Source organism: Idiotropiscis lumnitzeri, chromosome 14 (assembly GCF_059441095.1).
Source record: "Idiotropiscis lumnitzeri isolate Australia: NSW breed Sydney's pygmy pipehorse chromosome 14, RoL_Ilum_1.0, whole genome shotgun sequence".
NCBI lineage: Eukaryota > Metazoa > Chordata > Actinopteri > Syngnathiformes > Syngnathidae > Idiotropiscis > Idiotropiscis lumnitzeri.
In genome coordinates, this window is record NC_142404.1 from 18,472,986 (window position 1) to 18,496,867 (window position 23,882).

General features: G+C 45.0%; 1 protein-coding gene across 4 annotated transcripts in view; it reads left to right on the top strand.

Annotated features, from left to right (window-relative positions):
- The window catches only part of adarb1b (adenosine deaminase RNA specific B1b), a 65,131-nt gene extending 41,995 nt beyond the window's left edge, over positions 1 to 23,136 (top strand). For 3 of the 4 annotated variants that reach the window (XM_088314938.1, XM_088314939.1, XM_088314936.1), the window contains 9 exons: positions 9,059 to 9,133; positions 11,798 to 12,723; positions 14,438 to 14,552; positions 15,374 to 15,542; positions 15,653 to 15,804; positions 17,182 to 17,350; positions 19,092 to 19,273; positions 19,499 to 19,677; positions 20,265 to 23,136. In XM_088314938.1, coding sequence (XP_088171064.1) covers positions 9,106 to 9,133; positions 11,798 to 12,723; positions 14,438 to 14,552; positions 15,374 to 15,542; positions 15,653 to 15,804; positions 17,182 to 17,350; positions 19,092 to 19,273; positions 19,499 to 19,677; positions 20,265 to 20,441 — 2,097 coding nt within the window. In that variant the 5' untranslated portion in view covers positions 9,059 to 9,105 and the 3' untranslated portion in view covers positions 20,442 to 23,136. The remainder of the gene's footprint in view (positions 1 to 9,058; positions 9,134 to 11,797; positions 12,724 to 14,437; positions 14,553 to 15,373; positions 15,543 to 15,652; positions 15,805 to 17,181; positions 17,351 to 19,091; positions 19,274 to 19,498; positions 19,678 to 20,264) is intronic. The other variant, XM_088314937.1, reaches the window with a different exon arrangement.
- Positions 23,137 to 23,882: the final 746 nt, after the last annotated feature.

The following is a 23,882-nucleotide window of genomic DNA, read 5'->3' on the forward strand; positions in this document are numbered from 1 at the left end:
ATGGGACAACTTGTACTTTGGGGTTGTTCAACTTCCGTGTCGGGCTGTCGCCTTCGCGAAATTCGCACGTTGATACTCTTGCCTGCACCACGAACCTCAATACCGAAACAATACTGCGGCAAAAGGAGCCATTAAAAAAAAAAAAAAATTAATAAATTGCGCCTCGTCATATTCTTGGTCTTGTTTTTATGACTTCCATAAAATATTGCGCAGTGAAGGATGTTCAATGAAAGTTTTTTGTTCATTTAATAATTTGATCGCGTGTCCCCCAAAAATGTCAATGTGGTAAACTGATGTTTGAATGTTGTCACAAGGCTTTGTTTTCGATGTCGCGTCAAAGAACTTCTGCATACTCGAGCTATGTGAGGAATCCGTCGGTTCCAAAAGATGCGGACGACTGAAATGATTACAGCCGAAGTGAAGAAGCTCCGAAACGCGGCCGGTATGTGACCGAGCGCTCACAATTTGACTGAGTCATGTACCGAGCGATGAACGCGTTTCAGTTGAACTAGAAAGCGTCTAAAATGTTCATCTTTTGTCTTGGAATGAAGGTTGGAATTCGAACATGCGGATCTTGCAAATAGTTGGAAGTGTGAAATCAAACTTCTTGCATCTTTGAACCCAGTTTAGAAAATGTCTTTCGGTATATGTGATTTTCTTCTTGATTTCTTCCATAATTCTAAACTATCAGTGATTTCTGTTTTTTTTTTTTTTACCTTTAACAACCAGAAAACAAATGCTAATTTCCATTAGCTCGTCTATGGCATTTCGCACAATGTTAGCATTAAGCTATTCATTCCAAGTTATGTCGTTTGGTGAAACATTGCAGTGTTGTTTTATGTTCAACACTTTTAGGTGTCAAATTTGCAATATTGCAGCAGATTGTGTTTTTTTTATTTATTTATTTTTTTTTTTTAAATGAAACTAGCGATTAAGTGAAAGAGCCCAAAGTGGCCAAATCTCACTTGTTATTTTTGGCCGGCCGCTCTCTTTGATAGCTGCCACTCTCCACTCCGCACCTCTTCTTTTGTCGAGCCAAATAAGTCCGCCGCCGCTGAGCCTGCATTTTTCATCCCGCCCGCCCCATATGCTTGATCCTCCCTTGAGCTCCGTTTGCTGTGTGACTGACGACATCGATCAGCATTACACGCCTCTGTTGCCACACCTTCCTGGCCTCCCTCATCACTGGGACAGCGGAAGTCGCACTTGCGCCAAGCGACAAAAAAAATGGGAAAAGTCTCGGAGAAAACCATCCCAGCTTTCGACGTTATTTTGTGAGAGGGCTGCGCAAAAAAAAAATGGGCCCGTTTACCGGGGCGCGGGCCAGGGGTTGGGGACCACTCACTAGAAGCACGTCGTGTCAGTCCAACTATTGAAGAGCAAGCGTCACGGGTAGGGCGACAAAAATGTCTTTGCTTCGTCGCCGGGACAACGAGGTCAGATTGGATAGCGTGACACTGCGGCGCGTACTCCATCAAGTCGAGATGAATGTCCTTCAACTCGTCCGTGTAGGCGGGGCCAAGGTCGGCGTGGTGATCAACCCCCGTCCGTCTTCACGTTTAATTCAGTCCACTTTGCTGCCTCAAATACGAGGCGTCCGTTGGATTTGTGAATTGAAATATGCTGGGAACTTTTGGCATAAAATGGAATCAGACCATGATTTAAAGATGACATAATGCCGGGTTTTTTTTTTCACAAGGAGGGGGAAAAAACATGTAAAGAAATGTCAACAAATATGAACGATAACTTATTCGAGGCGCGTTTTGTTTAACCGATTAAACTCAACCCAACAATTAAACAAAAACGTTGCAACTTCCGTGGCTGTGCGGCTGCTTTGCGGCGATGGCAAGCGCAGCAACGATTGTGATTTATTATTTTGCCTTCGTATGAAATGAGTGCAAAGCAAGTCCCAGAATGCTGAACTTCAGCATATCTTGCAAATGATAAGTTCGGCGATGCGTCTCTCATAAACGTGCCTGGCCGTGACTCTCGTAGGCGTTGCTTTCCAATGGGCCGTAGATGAAAAATGGAGAATGCGGGAGATTTTCTGCCATGCCAGCAGAATCTCCAAAATGAGCTTTGCAACTTGAAAGTGGGGGCGGCGGCGTGGGTACCTGATGCGAATATCCTTAGTCACTCGTGTACGACATAAAATGGAGTGACAGTTATTGATCTGCTCGTATCCCAACATGGGCGGGCAATTACAAGCTCGACAATTTCTTCTTTTTTGTGTTGCCGGTAGCCTGGTGGCACTCTGCTGCCTCTCACAGGTCACTCTTGGTACTACATTTACGTTTGTCAGTTGAGACAACAAAGTCAGGAAGCACACTTTTTTCCCCACTTTTTTTTTTTTTTTGCTCATTGCAAGCCAAGTCAACCACATTTTAAAAATCGCATGATGTTTAAAAAGTGTGTGTGTTTTTTTTTGTCCACCAGAAAACTTTGAACATGAGCAACGCATTTTTGCCTCTTTGTCGTTCTGCTCTTGTATTTTAAGAGTTTGGATATTTGCCCACTGATGTCCGTTGGCTTCTTGAGCACTGAACACAGCGGCGGTGCACGTCAGCGCGCCACACGCATTCATCCCGACGCACGCTTTTGCACAGCTTTGAACACACTCGGCCATACACTCGGATCCCCTGAGGCGCTTTGTGTTTAGCCGCGTCATAAATCAGAGCTGTCACGCAGATTTTACAGCGCAACGAGAAAAGGAAAGCGGCAGCCGCCCAGCAACCTTGAAAAGAAGAAAAAAAAAAAAAAGAAGCGTAAAATCTATTTTTTTTTATTGTACTATAAGACCACATGGGCCACCATCTTGAAAATTGGATGTCGCCTCTTTTGCACAGTGGGACGATGTTGCCTTTTTATTGGCTGCATGCATTTCATAGAAAGAAAAGCCGCGACATGGCATGAAAGTTTGATTGGCATCCTTGCTCAAAAACTCTCATCACGACGATTGCATTACGATTTTTCTGACAGATATTGCGATTTTGGTTTAATTTGGCATTTTCTACCGCGCAAGATAGCTTGGTGCCTCGCCTAGGAATGACTTCCGGGACTACTACTTTTTTTTTTTTTAAATCAGTACGCTGCTCGTTAATGTGACCTGCTTCATGAGCGTGGGGGGGGGCACAAACAACAGCTTTGACGATCTTGAAATCGCGTTGTTTGAGATCTGAGGAGTCTGAGGTCGCTTGCAACTCCAAATCGTCAGAAGCATCCTTAATTTTTGCCGAACGAAGCAGAAAAATATTCCGTGATATTAGTTCAACAATGTTGAATTTGAGGATAATCTTTTGAAGACATCCATCAATCAGGTCTTGACTGACTTTGTTGGAAAAATTCAGCCCGATTGTCAAAATTGCCTTGTGTGTTTTCTTTGACTTGAATTCATTGAGCTCTGTTTGCGTCCAAAGTGTTTGGAGTGCCTTTATTGACTCGGAACCTTTCCCTAATGAAGACGTAGGCTCTCTGGATTCCACTTTAAAACGCTTCCTCTTAAAAAAAAAAAAAAAAGAAGCCGTTTAGACGAAAGTCTTGTAGACGGAGCAGTCGTGCTCCGAAGGCAAATCTTTTCTGGCAGCCTAATTCGCTGGTCATTAGCCGGACCAAATTGAATAATGGACTGTGAGGCAAGTGCGCGCGTGTGACAGGCTGGCCGACGGCGGGTGGCGGAACTCCGCGGCCCGCTCTACCTTGGCCCATCACTTTCAATCAGAAGGCCAGACAGCCGCTCCCCTCGGGCCGCAACCCCTTCCGGCCCACACGTGTACTCCATTATGGGGGCATTACCTGGGCGCCACCTGGACTCGCCACCTCAGGAAGCATTACGGCGCAAGACGGCATTCGTCGGTGGGGGAGAAAAAGAAAAGAAAAAAACAAATCTCCAATTTCTATGAAAATGTCGTCTTCTTTCATGAAGTAATCAGTGGGCTGCCAAAGCTTTATTGGGGAAAGTAATGAGATTGGAGGATGGTGACAGTAGTGCTCAATGATCTCACCTCAAACGGAGATGGTTCGTGAGGATCCGCCAAATTTCTGCGTTAGTCGCCTTCGTGCTTTCCGATTCATTGCCTTCCAGTTTTGCACTCTTGTCGTCAGGACAGTAGTTTTGGGGTAGACTGACATTCAAATTTCTGTCGCCTCTCGCCGGACCTCTCACGTCGTGCGTGTGACTCCAGGTGAAAAAGCAAACAGGCAGCTTACTGCCGATTGGCTCCTACAAGGAACCAATCAGATGCTGCGGTGGTCTGCCCAGTCTGCTTCTGTCGGCAGGGCCACCAGCACAGCACAGAGTGAGACAGAAGTGTGCTGCAGCGAGCCAAAATAAACCAGCTTTGAATTTATTCACCTTCAAAGTTTAAAAAAAAAAAAAAAAAAAAGTTTTCCCGAGACAACGAAAACTTCTCTTCTCCATACGGGATGTGTCGCGTCACGAGTCTCCCAAGAAGTTGCAAAGCAACGTACCCCAACGCCGGTATGAAAGTGACCTTGTGACGTTACCGTTGGCGTATGGCGAATATTTTTTATTTATTTATTTATTTTTTGGACTATGTGAGGCGGCGTTGCCCGGTGGGCCGATCAGTCTGCGTTAAGTCTGCTGAGATGACGTCTCCTCGGCTGCCTCTCCTGCACACACCATTTCCCTTGCTCATTTGTCTCTGTCCACTTTCTCCCCTCCCCCCTCCAGCGTCATATTTGCGCCCTCATTTTGGACTCTGCTCAACTTGAAGCCATTTCTCCTCATTCTTATTGCACTTTTTTTTTTTCTTTCTTTCCCGCCGCGTTCCTCATGCACTGTTTTTACCATTTTAGTGGAATGACGGGTCATTTCTCCTAACTTGTCATTGAGCTCTGCTGAGTCAAAGGCGCTCGTGTTATTTTCCAACAAAAATTGTCCATAATTGTGTGTCATCATGCTTGTCTGCGGAATTCCAAGATTTGAATCATGGTTAAGCGTAAACATTGCGATTGCTGTCATTTTGTATCTTGAAGTATGACATAACCAAAATAGTAGGACGCCCGACATTGCTTGAGCCTTAAAATGGAGGGTGGGCAAACTTTTTGATGTGTTCTAAAATATGACAGAGGTGCCGGACCAAGGAACAGTTGGATGGAGTGTTTTGGTAACTTCACCTCATCAGAGGGAAAAAAAATACATTTAATTTTAAATGGAAGTGACTAAAAGCGTGAAAGTATCGGCCTCCTTCATCGACGTCCAATACCTTATACCGAGCAGCAGATGTGACACATGAAAAGAAAAATTGTATTGCGAGAACATGAGTCTCTGACCTCATCATGACCTCTGACCTTTGAGTTTTCATTCTGCAACGTACAACTTTTCTGACCGTTTTCTGTTGTTTCGTTGGCGACATAACTCCAATTTGTCTGGAGCCTATGGAATTGACGAAAACCACTGTAATGTGAGTTTGTTTTTTTAAATTTTTTTTTATGTGAGCGCATGAAGGGAGACTGTTTTTTCTTTTCTCCTTCCATTCTGAATGCTTCTAAATTCTGACTAAAGATTTAATAGTTATCCCAAACAGTGCGTCTGCGGCAAACGTGTGGACGCGCGGCGCACCCCATTACGGCTCACCTGCCCTTTGTCCCGGTCTATCGCTATCTCCTTGTCACGCTTCAGCGAACCTTGACAATCTCCCGCAAAAGCCATCAAATAAAAATTCATATTGATACTCCGGCTGGGCTTTTTCGCTTCTCTCACAATCAGCGGTCCACGATGATAAATGACCGACTGTCAGATATTAAAGTCTGCAACACAGAACAACACGTTGGCGCTTTCTTTGCACGCGGCATCACCGCTGCCGTTTTCGCCCGTTTTGGGATTTCGCAGCCATCAGAGACGCTCGACAGAATTCTTTGTATCCTGCAAAACAATTCTAATCGGTGTGCTCAAAGTATTGTTTTTTTATTTATTTTTTAAAAGCCAAATGCAAAAACTAGTTTTTATTATTTCGGTTTTAAGGGCAGCGTGGTGAACTTGTGTTTAGTGCAATAATTGTTTTCTGAGTCACTGAAGATGGAAAAAGTTGCTAAACGGTTTCTTTTTTTTTTTTCCCCCTCCCACGTTTACGTATCTTCTCCATGATGACGAAGTGGAAGCCTGTTATTTGAGAAATTGCTATTTACAGTCACACCGCTAAGGACGGCCATTTTAACCACGCAGCAAATTGACGGTTGTCATTGTGATTGTTTTGCTGATTGCAAAGTCAATCCGTTTTTTTTCGCCAGGATTTGCATTCTGGACAACCAAAGTTGATGGACTTTTTTTTTTTTTATCATTTTAATAACCGAGTAATCATTCAGAGCCATTGCTTCTGATTTCAGCCTCTCAACTGTAAATATGCGCAGATCGCTGCCATCGTTCATGAAAGCAGACGTTATGTTTTTTTTTGTTCAATCGAAAGAAGACGTTTGCAAACGTCTGCATTGACTTGACCGGAACCAGTAACGCAATCACTTTCGAGATTGTTGCTCGATCCATTCCTCTTGTCTTATTGCTTAATTGTGGTCAAGGTTTTATTTTTTCAGATTTTTTTTTTAATCACTGAACGACAATGAATGAAAAACAGTAATTGGTTCATAAACGACAAAATTAAAAAAAAAAAACATTTTTAACCTAAAATGTAATCAGTTTATTTGATTAATCATTGAAATCAGGGATCTAAAAAATATTTATCTAAGAAATGACTCTTCCGTAGTTTTTCTTTTTGTTTTTTTTAATCCAGTATCTAGTGTGTATATTGACATGTGCCGGCAGTTGCGAAATCCATTGTCACTTATTTTGAGCCAGTTTGAACCTTGCAACACGCCAAGGGCAGACCTCGTGTTTTTCCACAGATAATCATATTCTTTTACTCGGAATAGGATTTTCACACTTTCTCATTTTCTCTCCTTTGTTCACCTTCACCTCTCCATGCCGCTCAACACCCCCCCGCCCTCCCCGCCGGTCGGCCTCGGCCGCCGTTCCCGCGGCGGCGGCCTCCTCGCCACAAGCCGGGGATGAGAGACAAATCAAAAAGCGGCGCATTTCCCCACCGTCCCTGTGACGGTGCCAGATTAAATTAGAGCTTTTTCATCTTCTTTCTCATCTTGCTCTTTTTTCCTGCCTCCTGTGGCTCAGGTCCCAATTACCTGCAAGCAGGCCGTCTCGCAGCCTGACGACGCAGTTTGGCGAGTTCATTTGGAGGGAGACGGCGCTCGGCATGGCTTCTCTCGCGCTGCTGTGGAATGATCAAAAACAACAAACAAAAAAAGACAACTTTATTTTTTTAATGGTACAAAAATCTTCAGTTCACGTTAGGTCAAGCAACAATTTACAGCGGTGTCCTGGAATACACGTGACTTTCAGGATTTGAGCCACGTTTTTTTTTTTGGGTTGTCAGGTGACATGCAAGCAACCATTTTGAGCGAAATCAACTCACTTGACACGTACAGTTTTTACAGATAGTCAGCTATTGTTCCACGGAGACCCGCTTCAAGTTGACTGTCAAAGTAAATCTAATTCTAAATCCAAACGTAAACCTACAGCAAAAAAACGCAACGGAGTTTGCGAATGTCAGATCTGAGGGACAAAGTAGCTTTCACGCGCTCAGCACAACGTGGTTGCTTTTAAAATGGCGCCAACGAGGAAAGAAAACATCCTCATCCGGCAGCTGTAGTTTTCAATCCCATTTCAGCACCGTTCACTTCTCAACACACACACGCACACGCACACACACTTTTGCATGATGAATTTCTGGTGAGATTCTCCCCAATGACTGCGCCTGATTCTCCACATTTCCAACACAGCGGTCTCGTCTGAAAAATCAAAGCTGACGGGCACATTTGCATTGCATGCTGATGACGCCGCATATACGCAGCAGCAGCCGCAGCAGCGTGGGGAGGACCATGGAAAACCGGAACACAACTCCGTCTTCACATCAAATGGTGCATTTGCCTAAATTCGCGGGGGTGTATTTTGAAAGTGCAAAAAAAAAATGTCTGGAAAATATTCTGCAAGTTGGAGCGTCTGTGTCTCAACTGGATTGCATTCATTTCCCGCCACTGGTCAAGTACGTTTTTCGTCTCGCCTGCGAAATTCAGCTTTGTAAACCGCTGTATTGATGAACACCGCCCTGTAGATGGCGGCATTGCGTCACTTTGGATTTGAGATGAGCACAGCTTTTGAGGTGAAGATAAAGATTAGCTTGGGGAGAGAATTGAAGATGTACGTCACTAAAAGGCACAGAAACCTTTTGGGGCTTTTTTTTTTTCCCGAGTAAGTTGAATGCGAGTATGTGAATTGAAGCGCTGTGAATACTTTTTGAATGCATGTCAAAACAACCGATTGCGTTTCGTGTAGCGCGTGTGCTTCGTGGCTCACAGTCGCCGTGGGGTGGGGTGACACCCGACTTGCGCTCAAATGAATCTTGCGCGTTCCACTCAACTGGAACGTCCCCTCCCCCCTCTCACCCCACCTTTTCATTTTCAATTAGGCCTCGGAATATGAATCTTTAATAGGGTGATAATTGTGCGAGCATATTTACTGTCACCCACCATTAGGCCAGATTAATTAGCCCATTTGGTTTAGCTCAGGCAAGTGTCTGACTGAGGAATTGGGGCAGTGATGGAAGGCGAGCCGAGCCGAGCCGAGCGGAGCCGTCGGTGGAATCAGCACAATCTGCCATCTTGCTCGCTCTTTTGTGCCGCTCGACTTTTCATATTTTTTTTTTCTGCCGCCTTAACGTTCCGTTCGTCGGCTCCATCAATCCGTACTCCGTCAGCGCTTTTTTTTTTTTTTGTCATGACCTTTCAAGTTGTTCAAAAACATTCTCCGACAGCGTCTTCAAAGTTCTGAAAATCACATCGTCGCGCACGCTATGTCGTCAGATGACGATGATGATGATGGCTTCGGCACGCTGCAAAGTTCTGCTTTTTCGCTAGTTCACTCTTTTTTTTTTTTCAATTTCTTGCTGGTTGCGGGCCTGATTTGCAATAAAAAGCAATTTCAATAGAAATTGTCTCAAGCCGTCCTCTTGTGGTGTCGTCTGCTTTGCAGGTGCTGTGGCGCTGAGGCTGCTCTCAGGTCAGGACAAAGCCGTCACCATGGATATGGATGAGGAGGAGAATATGAGTGAGTCCACCCTGCTTTTGGCTTTTCTGTTGCCGTTTTCTTGCTTGCACGCCCTCCATGATTTGCCTTCTTCCGATGTGTGATCAGTACAAACCAACGTCGCAAACAATGCGCTTGGCGCTAAGCTAGCTTGTGAAAAGTCTGCTAATTGGTCCGCATGATTGCCGCACAAACGATCTCGCCGTCGCTCGTCCCGACATGAACCGAGACATCCGGCGGTGCACACGCTCGGATATTACTGACAACATAAAAGAGAAAAGTTAATCAGCACATCTGAGAGGCTTCGAGTCCTGAAACACATTTCAACTTCTTCAAATTTCCTCCTCCCCGGGAAATCTTCTTTTGCTGAGCTTATTGAACTTTAATTAGACATTTGAGTCCAAATTCGTAGTTGACTCGTATGAGACGTTCCCGGAAAGGAACGCGCGATCAAATGTTTGCCCACCTACGTCTTCGTTGAAGAGTCACTCATGTCGTTATAATGTCTCACATTTTTGAGCATCTGAAATATTTTGCATGAAATCCAAACTGGCCACTTTGTAGCGCAAATCTTTTGTAAAGCTTCGCGGGCTTCGTATTTCACGAGATTGCGTGTTTAATGTTAGCCGAATGCGACCGAGACAATTAGCATCTTTTTCATCGTGGTCCAAAGTGGCCCGCCGACCGGTGGTTGCTTACCACTCCTTCAAACACTAAGGGTTGATCCACTTCTGATTGTTTTGTGGACAACGCTAGAAAAAAGAAGAAAAAGAAAAAAGAGTTGTCGGAATAAGAAATAGAAGAAGCTAGGCTAACCGTTAGCTTATTTTGTTTCCCGTTACAATCAGCCTGGCTTGGTTGTTTTAGAATCGTAAGTATTGAACAGGTTTAATATTTACAGTTGAAAGCCTCCGACAAATTTTGTGAGCCGTTCAGTGAGGAAAAATCACTTCAGTAGAATCTCTCAGGATAATCGATCAGAGACGCGGGGCGATTACCGATTGTGAGCAGATTTTCGTACTTGTCGCACTGCACTTAGGGTGGCACCGTGGCAGTTTGCTGATTACTCAAACGCCGGCATGGAGGTTTGCAAGTGCACGTGTCTGTCGGCCATAATTTCGTGCACGTGCTCATGGTTGATGCTCTCCAGCTTTTGACCTTTGTTTTTCCTCTCAAGCTTTTTTTTTTTATCACGCCAACCAAAAGTTGTTCTTTTGATTTGAATTTTGAGTACGTGGAGACGATTTCACATATTTGAATCCACGTGACTCAATCCATTTGTTTCGATTTGCATGCGAGTCATTTCGTTGTGATGGATTGCAAGTGATCTTGAAATTAATTAATTTCTTACATGCTCAATTTAATTTATGAATCATATTTTTAGCAGTGTCTTAATTTTTTTTTCAATGAATCAAGCTTACATTTGCAATGATTTGGGCTTCTTAATTTCAATTTGAGGTTTTGTCCTTTTGTAACATTTCTCCTTGTCTTCCTTTGATCTCCGTTTGAACTGCAAAACGAATCCAACCATGAGGAATGCATGCGTATGCCCGTGCATGTTTTCAGAGCTCAGCAAGTGATGAACGTGCAGTTTGAAGGATGACTGATCTTTTGGAGATTTTTTTTGGGGGGGGCGTGTCTTGAACCGACACGATCGTCATTTGCCTCAGATGGCAACAGCATGACAATGGAAGGCGACACCGACGAGCTTCTTGTGGGCGGGAGGGAGGCGGGAATTTGGAGACACGGGGGTCACACGAATGAGCCCCCTAATTTGAAACTCGCTTTCCTCTTTTTTGGACTACGACATGTCATAATTGTCCAAATTTCCCCGCCCAAGTGGGCTTGACGTCCCGTTCTTGAACTGGCACTCTTGTCACCGGCCGAGCTTTTCCGGATCCAGCAGGAGGCAGAGTCTTGGCATTCTGCCTCTTTTTTTTTTTTGATGTGTTCTCCCGTTTTGCCTGGTCCTCAGCTCCCCCCCCCCCTCTTGCACTCCCCCCCTGCACTCCCTCAACCCAACCTCCAGTCCCACTCATGCACACTGCGGCCTCTCTTTCTCCTGAGTACCGCAAGGAGTAACCTATCAAGCCTTTGCTGAAGGATGTTATAAATGAAAATTTTTGCCAATATTCCATCCACTTTTCTTACTGGGCTCAGTGATATGTGTTCCTTAGCATATTTAATGGCATTAGTGTCAAGTTGTTGTTTTATTGCTTGTACAATGTCCTTGAGCTGCTTCCAAAAATAATTTGTGATGATTCTGATTAGGATTGTGATTCAAGTCAACACGTAGGTCACAAAATGATGGCACAAATGAAAACTGTGTCTATTTACAGTTAAAAAAAAATGTGTTCACTATTCATAGATACATTTTATGTTCATACATACACTTTGACCACCTCATTATTTAAATAAACGTTATCAGGTATCACACACACTCAAATTAAGTAGCGTAGAATCAATTTGAAATAGTTAGTGAATATGACTAACTTGGTGCGATGATCTTACGATGGCAAAAGAGCCGAGGATCTCCCGGAAATCCTCTTTAAAACATATCTGCCTTTTATACAGGAACACAAATCATCGGTTCAGTTTCAAAGAGTGATCAAGGAATCTATAAATTTTGCATTTACAAGATCCTGCAACGAAGGCGTTGTAAGTTACTCTTTCTGGGCACCGCAGGTTCGAGCAGCACTGACGTTAAGGAAAACCGAAACCTGGACAACGTGTCCTGCAAAGAAGGGGTGGGTGTGGCCGAGCAGCTCCCCAATGGAAGCGGGCCGGGCAATCGAAAGCGCCCCCTGGAGGAAGGCAACAACGGTCACACGCACTCCAAGTTCCGAGCCAAGAAGCGCAAGAAAACGCCCGGGCCCATCCTGCCCAAGAATGCCCTGATGCAGCTCAATGAAATCAAACCGGGTCTTCAGTACAAACTGCTGTCCCAAACGGGGCCGGTCCACGCGCCCGTTTTTGTCATGACCGTCGAGGTCAACGGACAGACGTTTGAGGGCATGGGTCCGACCAAGAAGAAGGCCAAGTTGAACGCGGCCGAGAAAGCGTTGCGTTCCTTTGTGCAGTTCCCCAACGCCTCGGAGGCGCACCTGGCCATGGGCCGGACGCTGACCGTGAACACGGACTTTACTTCCGACCAAGCGGATTTCCCAGACATGCTCTTCAACGGCTTTGAGACACCGGCCACACCCGAAGAGTCCTTCTATGTCGGTTCCAACGGTAGCGGCGCTTTAAACTCACTCGGGGAGTACCCGCTGCCCACGCCGCCCGGCGGCAACCTTGTCCAGGCGCCGCTGCCGCCTCCGTCGGCATTCAGCTCGCCCTCTAGTGGCAAAAACCCCGTCATGATTCTCAATGAACTCAGGCCAGGCCTCAAATACGACTTTGTGTCGGAGAGCGGCGAGAGTCACGCCAAGAATTTTGTCATGTCGGTGACGGTGGATGCGCAGACTTTTGAAGGCTCGGGGCGCAACAAGAAGCTCGCGAAGGCCCGGGCGGCGCAGGCCGCTCTCTCGGCGCTCTTCAACATGCAACTGGACCAGACGCCGTCCAGGCAGCCCATCCCCAGAGAGGGACTGCAGCTTCACCTCCCGCAGGTAAGGCCGCCTTCCTTTTTGTCTTCCTTTGTCATACTCCACAAGAGCTGGCGTCATGATGACTTTGCTCAGAACTGAAAACACTTGAATTAACGGTACAAGGGGGGTATTGGTTTACGAGAAGTTCACTTCCCACACAAATTTATCGTTAACTTAGTTTCATCATTCATTATATTGATATCATCATCGTCAAAGAAACGTCAAAGCAAGCGCTTATTCTTACGTAAAAAAAGTTTCATTGCACGTCCCTCGTAACCTTGAAACGTTGCATCCCAAAGGCGTCTTAATCCGTCAATCCCCAAATGAATTTCCAATTTGACGCCGTGGCCACTCATTTCGGGATTATGAGGATTCAAATCCGATATGGATTGATTAACTAGATTCCAACAAAATGTTGCCGCGTTTTGACCATGCAGCGCCTTTTGAACGTATAATGTCGAGTGCCGTGTTTCACGTTTGTGAAGCCGAAGCCGTGAGTAAAATGTCGTGGCACGTCGCTAAACGTATCGGCAAAAAGTGGAAATGGAAGCACTGCGCCGTCATCAAGACCTGCCGTTTAAATGCAACGCGCTCAATTCTCCGTGAATTGAGAATGTTTGCATTTTTTTTTGGTTCAAGAAGTTAAGATCCGTCACGTCGTTGACCTTGTCACTTGAAAGTGTAAGGACCGCGGCTCCGAGTGGGTGAGTCCAACGTAGCGGCAAAGTAATATTATAATAATCTCATTAGTTTGTGTCCATCCATCTGTAGTCGTCTCTCGCCTCGCTTCTCGTCATTTTCGATCACATGAGCCACCGGGTAAAGCGCTCAGCCCGACAAAAGTGGCTGTCAAAGGACACGGCATCTATGTTGAGCTTCAACCACGTGGACCTTTTCCTCCGATGAGCACCTTGAAAGATATTCAGGCACCTATTTTTGAGGTACAGTCAGCAATCATTTCAGATCGTCCGCCGTTCGGTGAAAATATGACCGCAAGTCGTTGTTGTCAAATTGGCCGAGGAACTTGTCCTTCCTCGGGCATATTTTCATCAGTTTCATCAACTCCTGATTGGTCGATAAACAGAAAAGTTCCAGGACTGGTGCGACAAAATGCAAAGTGCACATTTTGGAAGTAACGCCACTGGAATCGAACACGCTTCTCTGCCACGTCTTCGTGAGCGCCGTCGTCACGGCCGTCTTGATGCCGTTGACGTCTTCAAAACGGGCTCCCCCTTGATATTCATTTTAGGAAAGAAGAATAAGTCACAAGCGGTTCGGAAAGGTCGCTCCAGCGCTCCGATGGGCAATGTTGGCTGATATTGTGAGCGGTTGCGTTGTCATGGTGATGGAGCCACAATCGGCTATTTTGATGCTTTCGATTATGACGTAAAAAGTACACAAAGAAAAAATGTCTTTAATGTGCAGATTTCACCAAAGAAAAAAAAAATCTTCAATTTAATGAGGTAGGTGAACCAATATCGTGGAGTAAAAATATTTATTTATTTTTATTTATTTTTTTTTTATTTTGCTTTGCTGGTGCCAACTTTGTGGCTCTTGTTTGGTGCTGAAGGCGACCACTGAGGCAGGCAGCGCTGCTGTTGCGGGGGGGGGGGCTGTTAACCATCCCACGTGTTTCGTAGGCTGTCGGCTTTGACACCGGCTGCTTTGCGTGACGTGACGGCGTGTGTGCGTGTGTGCGTGTGTGTGTGTGCGCACGTGGGTGTGTGGTTTGCAGGTCCTCGCCGACGCCGTCTCTCGACTGGTGGTGGATAAGTTCAGCGAACTGACAGACAACTTCACCTCCCCCCATGCGCGGCGGAAAGTCCTGGCGGGCGTCGTCATGACAACAGGTTGATAGATTTTCACGGCAATTAACAGTTTGTCATGCAAATCCTGTTGTCAGTTCTAATGTGTGTGTGGCCGTTAAAATATTTTCTACCTCGTCTCTGACGGTGACAATACACCGTGAAAAGGAACACATTGTAGATTTCATGTTTTGGCAGGCGAGTGTCCATATGTCATGTCAACGATTTACAATCCTTGAAATTTGTTCTCTGCAAAGCACTTGAAGACATTTTTGGTAGCGCTTGTCTTCTTTTGAGTCGCAGTTGAGTTGGCGCTTGTGCTGCAAAATAGAAATGAGTAGTGTACGAAATCCAGTCCAAAATGCTCCAATAAAAAAATTAATCCAATTATTTTTGACCAGATCGTTGTTGGCTTAAAAGCAGAAAAAAAAAACTGTCACAATGAAAAAAAAAAAATAATAATCCAATGTGATTGCTTAAAATTATTTTTTTTATTTTTCATCCAGGTCATTTTAACCCACATAGGTTGAATAGAGTTTGTGGAATTTGTTCTTTTTTTTTTCTCTGAAAACGTTCAATAAGCTAAGGTTGTTTAATTATTTAATTAAATCAATTAATTTATTTTAATTTATCTAAAGTTCTTAATTGAAATATTATTTTTTGCATGCATAAGGCTCCCCGTCGATTTTTGAGAAAATGAAAGGATTTGAAGTGCACATTATAGTCCATAAATTAGAATTTTATATTTATATTTGAAAGATTTTTTTTTCCCTTTACTTGGTTGCATCGTGCATCTTTTTCCACTTGTTTCCGTCGAGAAATGGTCCAAATAATTTTCCCTCTTTTGATGTTGCTCTCCCTCCTAGGAACGGATGTCAAGGAGGCGCAGGTCATTTGCGTTTCGACGGGAACCAAATGCATCAACGGTGAGTACATGAGCGACCGCGGCCTGGCCCTCAACGACTGCCACGCCGAGATCATCGCCCGACGCTCGCTCATGAGGTATCTCTACATCCAGCTGGAGTTCTTCCTCAGGTCAGCGCGCACGCTTTTTGCACTTGGCCGCCACATCATCTCATCTGGGCTTTTTCACTTTGTCTTTTCGACTTGACTGATAATTGACGTTCGTCTGCCGGTTGCCGCAGCAGCAGCAGAGAAGAGCATCAGAAGTCGATATTCATGCAATGCGACAAAGGCGGCTACAAGCTCAAGGACAATATTCAGTTCCACCTGTACATCAGCACCTCGCCTTGCGGCGACGCCAGGATCTTCTCGCCGCACGAAGCCGGCGTGGAAGGTAAAAACGCTTTTGGAGGCGCCGTTACTTTCGCGGAGTGACGAGATGTAAATTTATGGGGGGAAAGACGTTATTAAAAGTAGCGGTATATGCTTTTATGAATCGATATTGGGCAATGCAAAGGAATGATTTTTAAGCCCCGCCCACATTATATAATTGTTTTTTCCGTTTAATGCAATAAATGTTCATGTTTGAATTAATTTATTAATTTAAATTGTAATTGATGAACAATATTTCGATGTGCAACAATTGCCAATCACAATGTCCTCTTCAAGCGGTGGACCGGAGGGCCGTACTTTGCCCACCCGTGTCCCTCAACTCATTCACTGCCATTGACGGATAAAGAAGTCATTCTTTTCACCAGGGCTGGTCGTGAAGGAGTTCATTACAATTTAGTTTCGAATACGTCCTCAGCTCGGTAGGCAACTCGAGCAACAATTCCGTCTTCGGCGTGATTCAATTTAATTAGAAATTTGCCGCGACGTCCTAACAGGCAACCGACACGTTGAAAGCGCGCCCTCATTAATTAGCACTTTTGTTGTCTTTTCCCCGGCTGGCCCACCCTCTCTGCAGGACTGATTAACCTCGCTCGTATTTGGTCAAAAGTGTTTTCCCGTCGCACGCGCCAGCCTCAACGGGAGGACGGCCGCATTCAATTAGCCGTTGAATAGGCGCCATCGGAAGCGTTTTTTTTTTTTGTTCGCCTATTTTTGTTTTCCTTTCACAACATCATTCTTTGCTAAGCGGCCTTCAAAGGGGTGGGTGGGGGGGGGGGGGCGGTCTGCCAATCACGAATGTCTGATAGTTCCGGTCGAAGGGAGCCGGCCAAACACCAGTCGGTGGAAGTTGTCATGTTTCCGTGCAAGCAGATGCTTTCTAATTGGTTGTCAGTTTCGCACCTTGAGTGCACCACCCGCGCGCTCCCTTCTGCTATCACAAGACAATTTTATTTTTTTTTTGGCGTCATTTTCCATCTCTTGTGCGCTAATTTAATTGGACGGTTCAAAGCTGTCAAGGAGATGCGTGTCTTCTTGTCCGCCACTTGATAGGAAAAGAAATGGAATTTCTTTGCAAAAACAGAATTCCAGAAGGGCTACGTTGGAAGAAAGTAGACTTCAAGGAAAATATAACATCACGTTTATACTGACCAGAATTATCATATTTTTTTGGGGGGGGGGTGTTTGTTTGTATAATATGGCGTTCATATACGCATTAGAAATCATAAGCAAAAATAATTATGAAGAATGTGAAGCCAAGAATAAAGCAACAAAAAATAAAGACAAATTGTAATTAAGGGCAAAAAAGGACGAGAATGAAATTGATGTCTCGTTGATTTTCTGATGCAACTTTTCCCTTCTTGCGGCTCGGCGTCCTCAGACCAAGGAGACCGACACCCCAATCGGAAAGCGAGAGGTCAGCTTCGGACCAAGATCGAGTCGGGCGAGGGCACCATCCCCGTGCGGTCGAGTAACACCATCCAAACGTGGGACGGCGTCCTCCAGGGGGAGCGGCTACTCACCATGTCCTGCAGTGACAAGATTGCCAGGTCATTTTCATTACCAGGTCAAACCTCAAACCTTGGTCAGTTTTAGGATTTTTTTCTGGCTTTTATTCTGCATCTGCATTGGTGAGTGACAGAATGGGACATTTCGTTATTTTTATTTTTTGACAAAGATCAGATTTCTGATTTTGTTTTTGTCCTTTGAAGGTCGGAAAAAATCAACTTCTATTATTGAAACACCGTTTCAAATTGGTTTTTTTTTTTGTGACACTAAACCAACATTTGTTAATTATTGCTGCAGCTTTTGGCAACGCTAAAGAATAAAAAAAAAGCTCCTTTCAAATTGCAAAAACAAAATCAAATATAGTAACTGTTAAAAAAGTTTTCAAGTATTTTGATGTTGCTGAATCCAAAAACAACTTGAATTGATCGTTTTTGACAAGTTCCATATTTTATTATCTTTTAAAAAATAGAAAGTTGCAATAATACGCAAGTTATGACACAAGTCATCTTTTGATGCTGCAACTTTGCTGAATTCTGAAAATTCGGCAAAATGAGCAATAAAAGGCGGTGACGCCAAAGCACAAACGCTTTCGTCAAAAATATCAAAAACTCCCAAACTACAATGAATTCAGACGAACGGGCGTCATCAATTTCAAATTGTGATCGTCCAACTTGTCTCGCTCCCTCTAAGCTCCTCCTTACTCCTGGCGTCAAGATGGTCGTTGCACGTCCGGTCCTTTTCTGGCCGCGCCTCTAAATTCGGTGTCATTTTCTTGACGAGCTCGCTGATGGACTGGCCCGTCCTCTCGTTCTATTGGCCCGCCCATCATGGCGTCTTTCGCTCAAGGCGAGCGTGTGCCGTCGTCGTGATGGAGGGAGGCTGCCCCGTTGCCACGCAAACAATCCAACGTTGTCCATAACTGGCGACCGTCCTCGCCGTCCGGGATGCTAATACCTTGCTTGCCTCAGTGCACCGAATGATTGGACGCCAAGTGTGCGCGTGACGAAGGACGCGTCTGCTGCGTTTCTGTTCATTTTTTTTTGTTTTTTAACACAGTGTGACTGCGCACCGCTGTTCCTCTTTCGGCTTGTCGCACTTGTGCGATCGATTTCCTCTTTTCTTTTTTTTTTTCTGTCACCTTTGTCAGAAGCGGAGGGATCGAAGTCAGCAGAGGGCAAAATAGCTTTGCGACACCGAAACGATAGCGAGAAAACAATCAAGTTAATGAGTAGCCATCGATTGGCTCTTCACATCACGTGACGTCTTGAGATCACGTTTAGTTCAGCTTGCAGCGGGGCCTTCACTTCAAACATCCAAAACGACAAAACTTTGTTCTTAAAAGCCTGCCGCGATCCGCCTCTCTTGTTCTCGTCTCCGCGCACATTTTCTCCCTCCGAGTGAGGTGGGAGTGTGACGCTTCGCCGAGCATGTCAATGGGAAAATGACGAGGGAGCGATGGCTAATGATACAGCGCGGAAATACGGGGGAATTTGGCAAAAAAATGAAATTGGATCTCTCGCTAGGATTGTGCTCGCCACATTGCGCTGGCCTGTGGCATCGTAGACTCGTTTATCTGACACGTTGCCACTCAACGGCCATCGGCAGAACATATTTTACAACCTCAAGCGTAACAGCGGCAAAGGAATTTGACCCCCCCCCCAAAAAAAAAAAACACCAGTGATCAGCTCAAGTTGGTCTCTAATTAGCATTTTCGGAGTCGTGCCATTTGCTTTTGGAGCGTTTGACATCCCGGTGATCATTTTTGCTTTTGTTCCGCTGCAGGTGGAACGTGGTGGGCATCCAGGGCTCCCTGATGAGCTACTTCACGGAGCCCATCTACTTCTCCAGCATCATCCTGGGAAGCCTCTACCACGCCGACCACCTCTCCCGAGCCATGTACCAGCGCATCGCCGACATCGAGGACCTCCCGCAGCAGTTCACGCTCAACAGGCCCCTGCTCAGCGGTGAGCCGAGACCGCTTTCATGTTCGGACAGCTCCTCGAGTGGAATTTGGCTCGAATCGTCAGGAATGCTGCTTTACGTTTTTTTTTTATCGGATAATTGTAGAATTTTGCAATTACCGTGAAAGCGATTATGTTGAATTCGTGAAAAATAAAAATTCCATTTGCAGCCGACTTTAACTTTCTCATCATCTCGTCAACTTGTGTTATCTATTTATTTTTTTGTAGGCATAAGCAACGCCGAGGCGAGGCAGCCGGGCAAAGCGCCCAACTTTAGTGTGAACTGGACGGTGGGCGACCAAGGCCTGGAGGTGATCAACGCCACCACGGGCAAGGACGACATGGGCCGCGCCTCTCGCCTCTGCAAGCACGCCCTCTACAGTCGATGGGTGCGCCTGCACTCCAAGGTACCCGAATCGAAACGCTTCACCCGATTCCAAGACATTCCAAACATTCCAAACATTCCAACATCTGAGCTGCTCATCCACACGAAAGTCAATGAGTTAAAGATTTTTTGATTCATTGGTACTGGAAAACAATTTTTTCGATTGTTTTGTCCCCATTTAATTTTTGTCAAGACATTATCAATCAACTTAAAGTGCTGAACAAACAAATCTCTTGACTCAATCGGACACGTGTCATCAAAGTTTTGCTTCTTATTCACTCCGTGGGAGCCGTACGGCATTTTGTCGCCTCAAATTTGAAAGTGGCCATGTTTTTGGGGACGGGAACGAGAAAAAAACGGTTTGCTTAGATGTATTTGAGAAACAATAATAAATGATCCAATGAAATTGGCGATGGCGCAATCTGAAGTCTGATACCAACTTGAACGACGCAGTTTTTTTTTTTTCATGAAAATTTGCCATTTTGGACCTGCGATGAGTCGACCCGACAGCAACGGAAGAGCGCAGTTAAATTGTTTGTGAACTTTGCGAATTGTTGACCGGATGCTGACTGTCTTGCTTGTCCCTCCTTCCTCCCCCGCCCCCGCCAGCTGTCTTCCATCTTGCGGATCAAGGTGCTCAGGCCGGCCTCGTACCACGACGCCAAGCAGGCGGCCGCCGAGTACCACGAGGCCAAGCAGGCGCTCATCAAGGCCTTCCACAAGGCCGGTCTGGGGGCTTGGGTCAAAAAGCCCAGCGAGCAAGACCAGTTCACTCTGGCCTCCTGAGGGAACTACTGGACGAAGGGATTGGGAACCCCCGCCCCCCCCCCCCCCCCTTGAACCTCACACGATTGACTCGTGTTAGCAGCCCACCCTCATAGAACCCGAACTTGCGCCCCTCCCGTATATTTGCACGCACTTGCACCTGTTAACTCGTGGAAATAAATGTGCATAGTTCCCGAACGTTCAAAAAAAAGAAAAGAAAAGAAAAAGAAAACACCTCCATCTCATCAGGGTCACTCCTTACCGGACTCACCTCATGAAATTGTGCGCTTTTTATATTTGCTTTTAACAGACGGTGGGCTTCCCCATTGACCAAAACTGGAATCCATGCAATATTTTATTTTATTTTTTTTATGTAGTAGACAACGTGTATGTTTGTATTTTATTTCCCGAAGGTATATTTCATGTTGGGACGCTGCATGTTGTCAGATTAGGCTAGCCTAGAAATGCACCGGCTGACGCCAGCGACCGTTAAAAAAAAAAACAAAGTTGTCATGTAAACATGCAACGTAGGCCGGGAAATGAATTAGTCATCATGTGTCATTTGGATCTTTGCTGTTTGATGAGTTTTGATCTCTCATTTGGGGGAAAAAACGACTTTTATTTCATTTTGTTGTTTGAATTTTTTGTTTGTTTCGCCGTTGACGCGTACTTGTACATTCCTTATTGTTGTGCTCGTGAATGGTCGTGCGGATGTTGACTTGGTCGTCCGGGCCTCCGTCTTGCCTGGTGGTTTTGAGGAAACTTGATTGAGCTGAGTTTGCGTGGCGGACACGCACAGCATAAAGCAACGGAACGCATGCCAAGAGGAAAGAATAGAAGATCTGTGTGTGTGTGCGCGCGTGTGTGTGAATGAATGCCAGCATATTCCTCCACAGGCAGCTTTCAATCTGTGTCTATTTTCTACATTTCTGCTGTTGGTTGTTTGGATTTACGGGGAAAATGTCGCTTATGTTTTCTTAACGGTGGGCTTTTTGTAGATTCTGAATTATATTAACAAAAAAAACAAAACAAAACAAAAACAAAAAAAATCAAAACGAGAGCCCAAGTGATACTCGATTTGTTGTTTTTTTTTGTTTGGGGGGGGGTGGACACAATACTGATGCAGATATTTGTTTAAAAAAAAGAAAAGAGCACTATTGAGCTAACTAATATTTTTATGTACAAGTATGAAGGTACACACGTACTGTCAGTGAAATGTATTTAAAAAGTACTCACTATGCAAAATGGCCCGATTATAGTGTTGTATTTATCGTATGCTAGTTGTGGACGTGAGCGTCATTTTAAATGTTGTCACTTTGCTAGAGAGAATTGAGTAGGATTTGAATGAAAAACTAGTAAAGCGGCGACACGTGCGTGCGTGGCGTGGGGGGGTCTCAGCCCGCCAGCCGTAGACGTCTCCTCAAGTTGCAAACAACCCCGACTGCTTCCGTCAGATTTCCTACAGAATTTGCAGCTGACTCGTTAAGATGGACAAACGACAACCGACAGAGCGGCGACTGTCTTGCTGTTCCTCTTTGGTCCTGTAGGTGTCAGTAGCCAGTGGTTGCGTTTCCTTTTATTTCTTTTTTTTTTGACTGACAGTCATCAAAATTTGCACAGTGTATGGCCAGCTTTAATTAAGGACACTTTATGGTCAGCTGGACGGTTATTTGTTGCAACACCTTAAAAAAAAAATAAATACTAGAGTAAAAGTAAAGCTGGGTACACACATGCTGATAATCGGGACGGATTTTGAGTCCGATTTCCCCCTTCTGAGCCGATTAGCGTGTGGTGTTTTTTTTGTCCGTTCTGAAAACAGTTAGAGGTCATGTTGGATGTTTACAATCACAGATTCTTGAGTTGGACCAAACCATGGACTGCAACCCCTGGAAATCGGCATCAAACTTCTCCCCGTTATCATAATTTGTGTACCCAAATGAATCGGATTGTCCGTCTTCTGGTCCGGTGTGTTGATGTCAGTAAACGTCCGTCGTCGAGTCCACGTCCACGCGACGAAAACGTGTTCGAGCCTCGTAACTTGTACCGATGTTGTCGCAGCGCTTAACGTCTATCATTTCCATGTAAATGCGTTTGAATCGAGGTGCGAGGTAGACGAGGTAAATCGGCGTTTCTGCTCAGTGGAGGCGTGTGCGGGGGGTGCTCGAGCTCCTTTAAAGCATTCTCTGGAATCTTCACCAAAGATGATGTCGACATAAACTTGTTTATTAGTCTCACGCTGCTCGTTTTCATTTTGGGGGGGAAACAAGATGATAGTCATGATGTCCCTGAAGAGTGAAAATCTTCACATAATCGCCCATTGGAATGAATTGGGGGAGGGGAATTTTATTGATTTTTTTTAAATCACCCTTCAAATATTTTTCAAAAATCACTTATATGCAATCAGTCAAAAAAAACCATGAGAATTAGAATTTTAAAAAGTTGCCAAGTATGTAAAATGAGACTGTTGTCTCCCCTCCTCTCAAGTACGCTGCACACAGCACTCGCTGCAAACAATAAGGCACTCTAAAGCAGCCACGCCACCCGGACGCTCCAGTCCGCACGCTGGCAGTCAAGTCTCTCTTTTTTTTTTGGCCTTCCTCGCTCGTCCGCCTTCCACTGGTTGACGCTTGTGCAGTCACGGCTGACAACAAGGCGCTCTAACGCTAGCTGCATGTCGTAATTGCACCGGATAATCAACGATGCGCACAAAGGTGCCCAAATGTGACGTCACAAAATCTGGAATGTGAAAAACACTTACGGTCGTTAATCTTAACTCGTTTTTAGCCGTTTTAATATTTAGAAACAATTTTTTGAATTCACTTCTTAAAACATTTAATTTTCTTTTGATGTCACCCTTTAAAAAGTGGTTTATGGATTTTTTTTTTTTTTTTTGGTGTAAAGGAAGTGTCCATGGACATGTGGCAAAGACTCAAAACACTTCCGCTAACGACCCAGGCTAAACTTAGTTCCTCCGCCTTGCAATCAAGGATGTTCGCCACTCTGTCGACGTCTTAATTCAAGATACTTCCTTGACACCAATGAGAGCAATTAAGCGGGGCTTTTGCGCCACCTTGTGCTCTTTCAGGAAGAGCCGACAAACAAATGTGCTTTTGTCTCAACTTTGAACGCATCAGTCGGGCTTCTGTTCAGAATTTTTGTAACCCACCTTGGAGATCACTCAATTGACTTTGTTTCTGTAAATACTCAACGGCTAATTCTGTTGCCGTCTCATCTTGCCGCCCTTGCATTTGTACATTTTGTTTTTTTTTTTTTATTCTTGTGCTGTTCAATTTCCAACGTCAAGTATTCATGTTTCCGCACGACGCACTGGCGTGACAATTGCAGGCCTCGCCCCCCCACTTTTCATTGTAGCCGACCAGAACGTAGCGTATGTGTGTGTCTCTTCCTCCGGGTGTTTGTGGCGAGTGGAAAATCGCGTGTGACACTTTATCAAGAAATGAG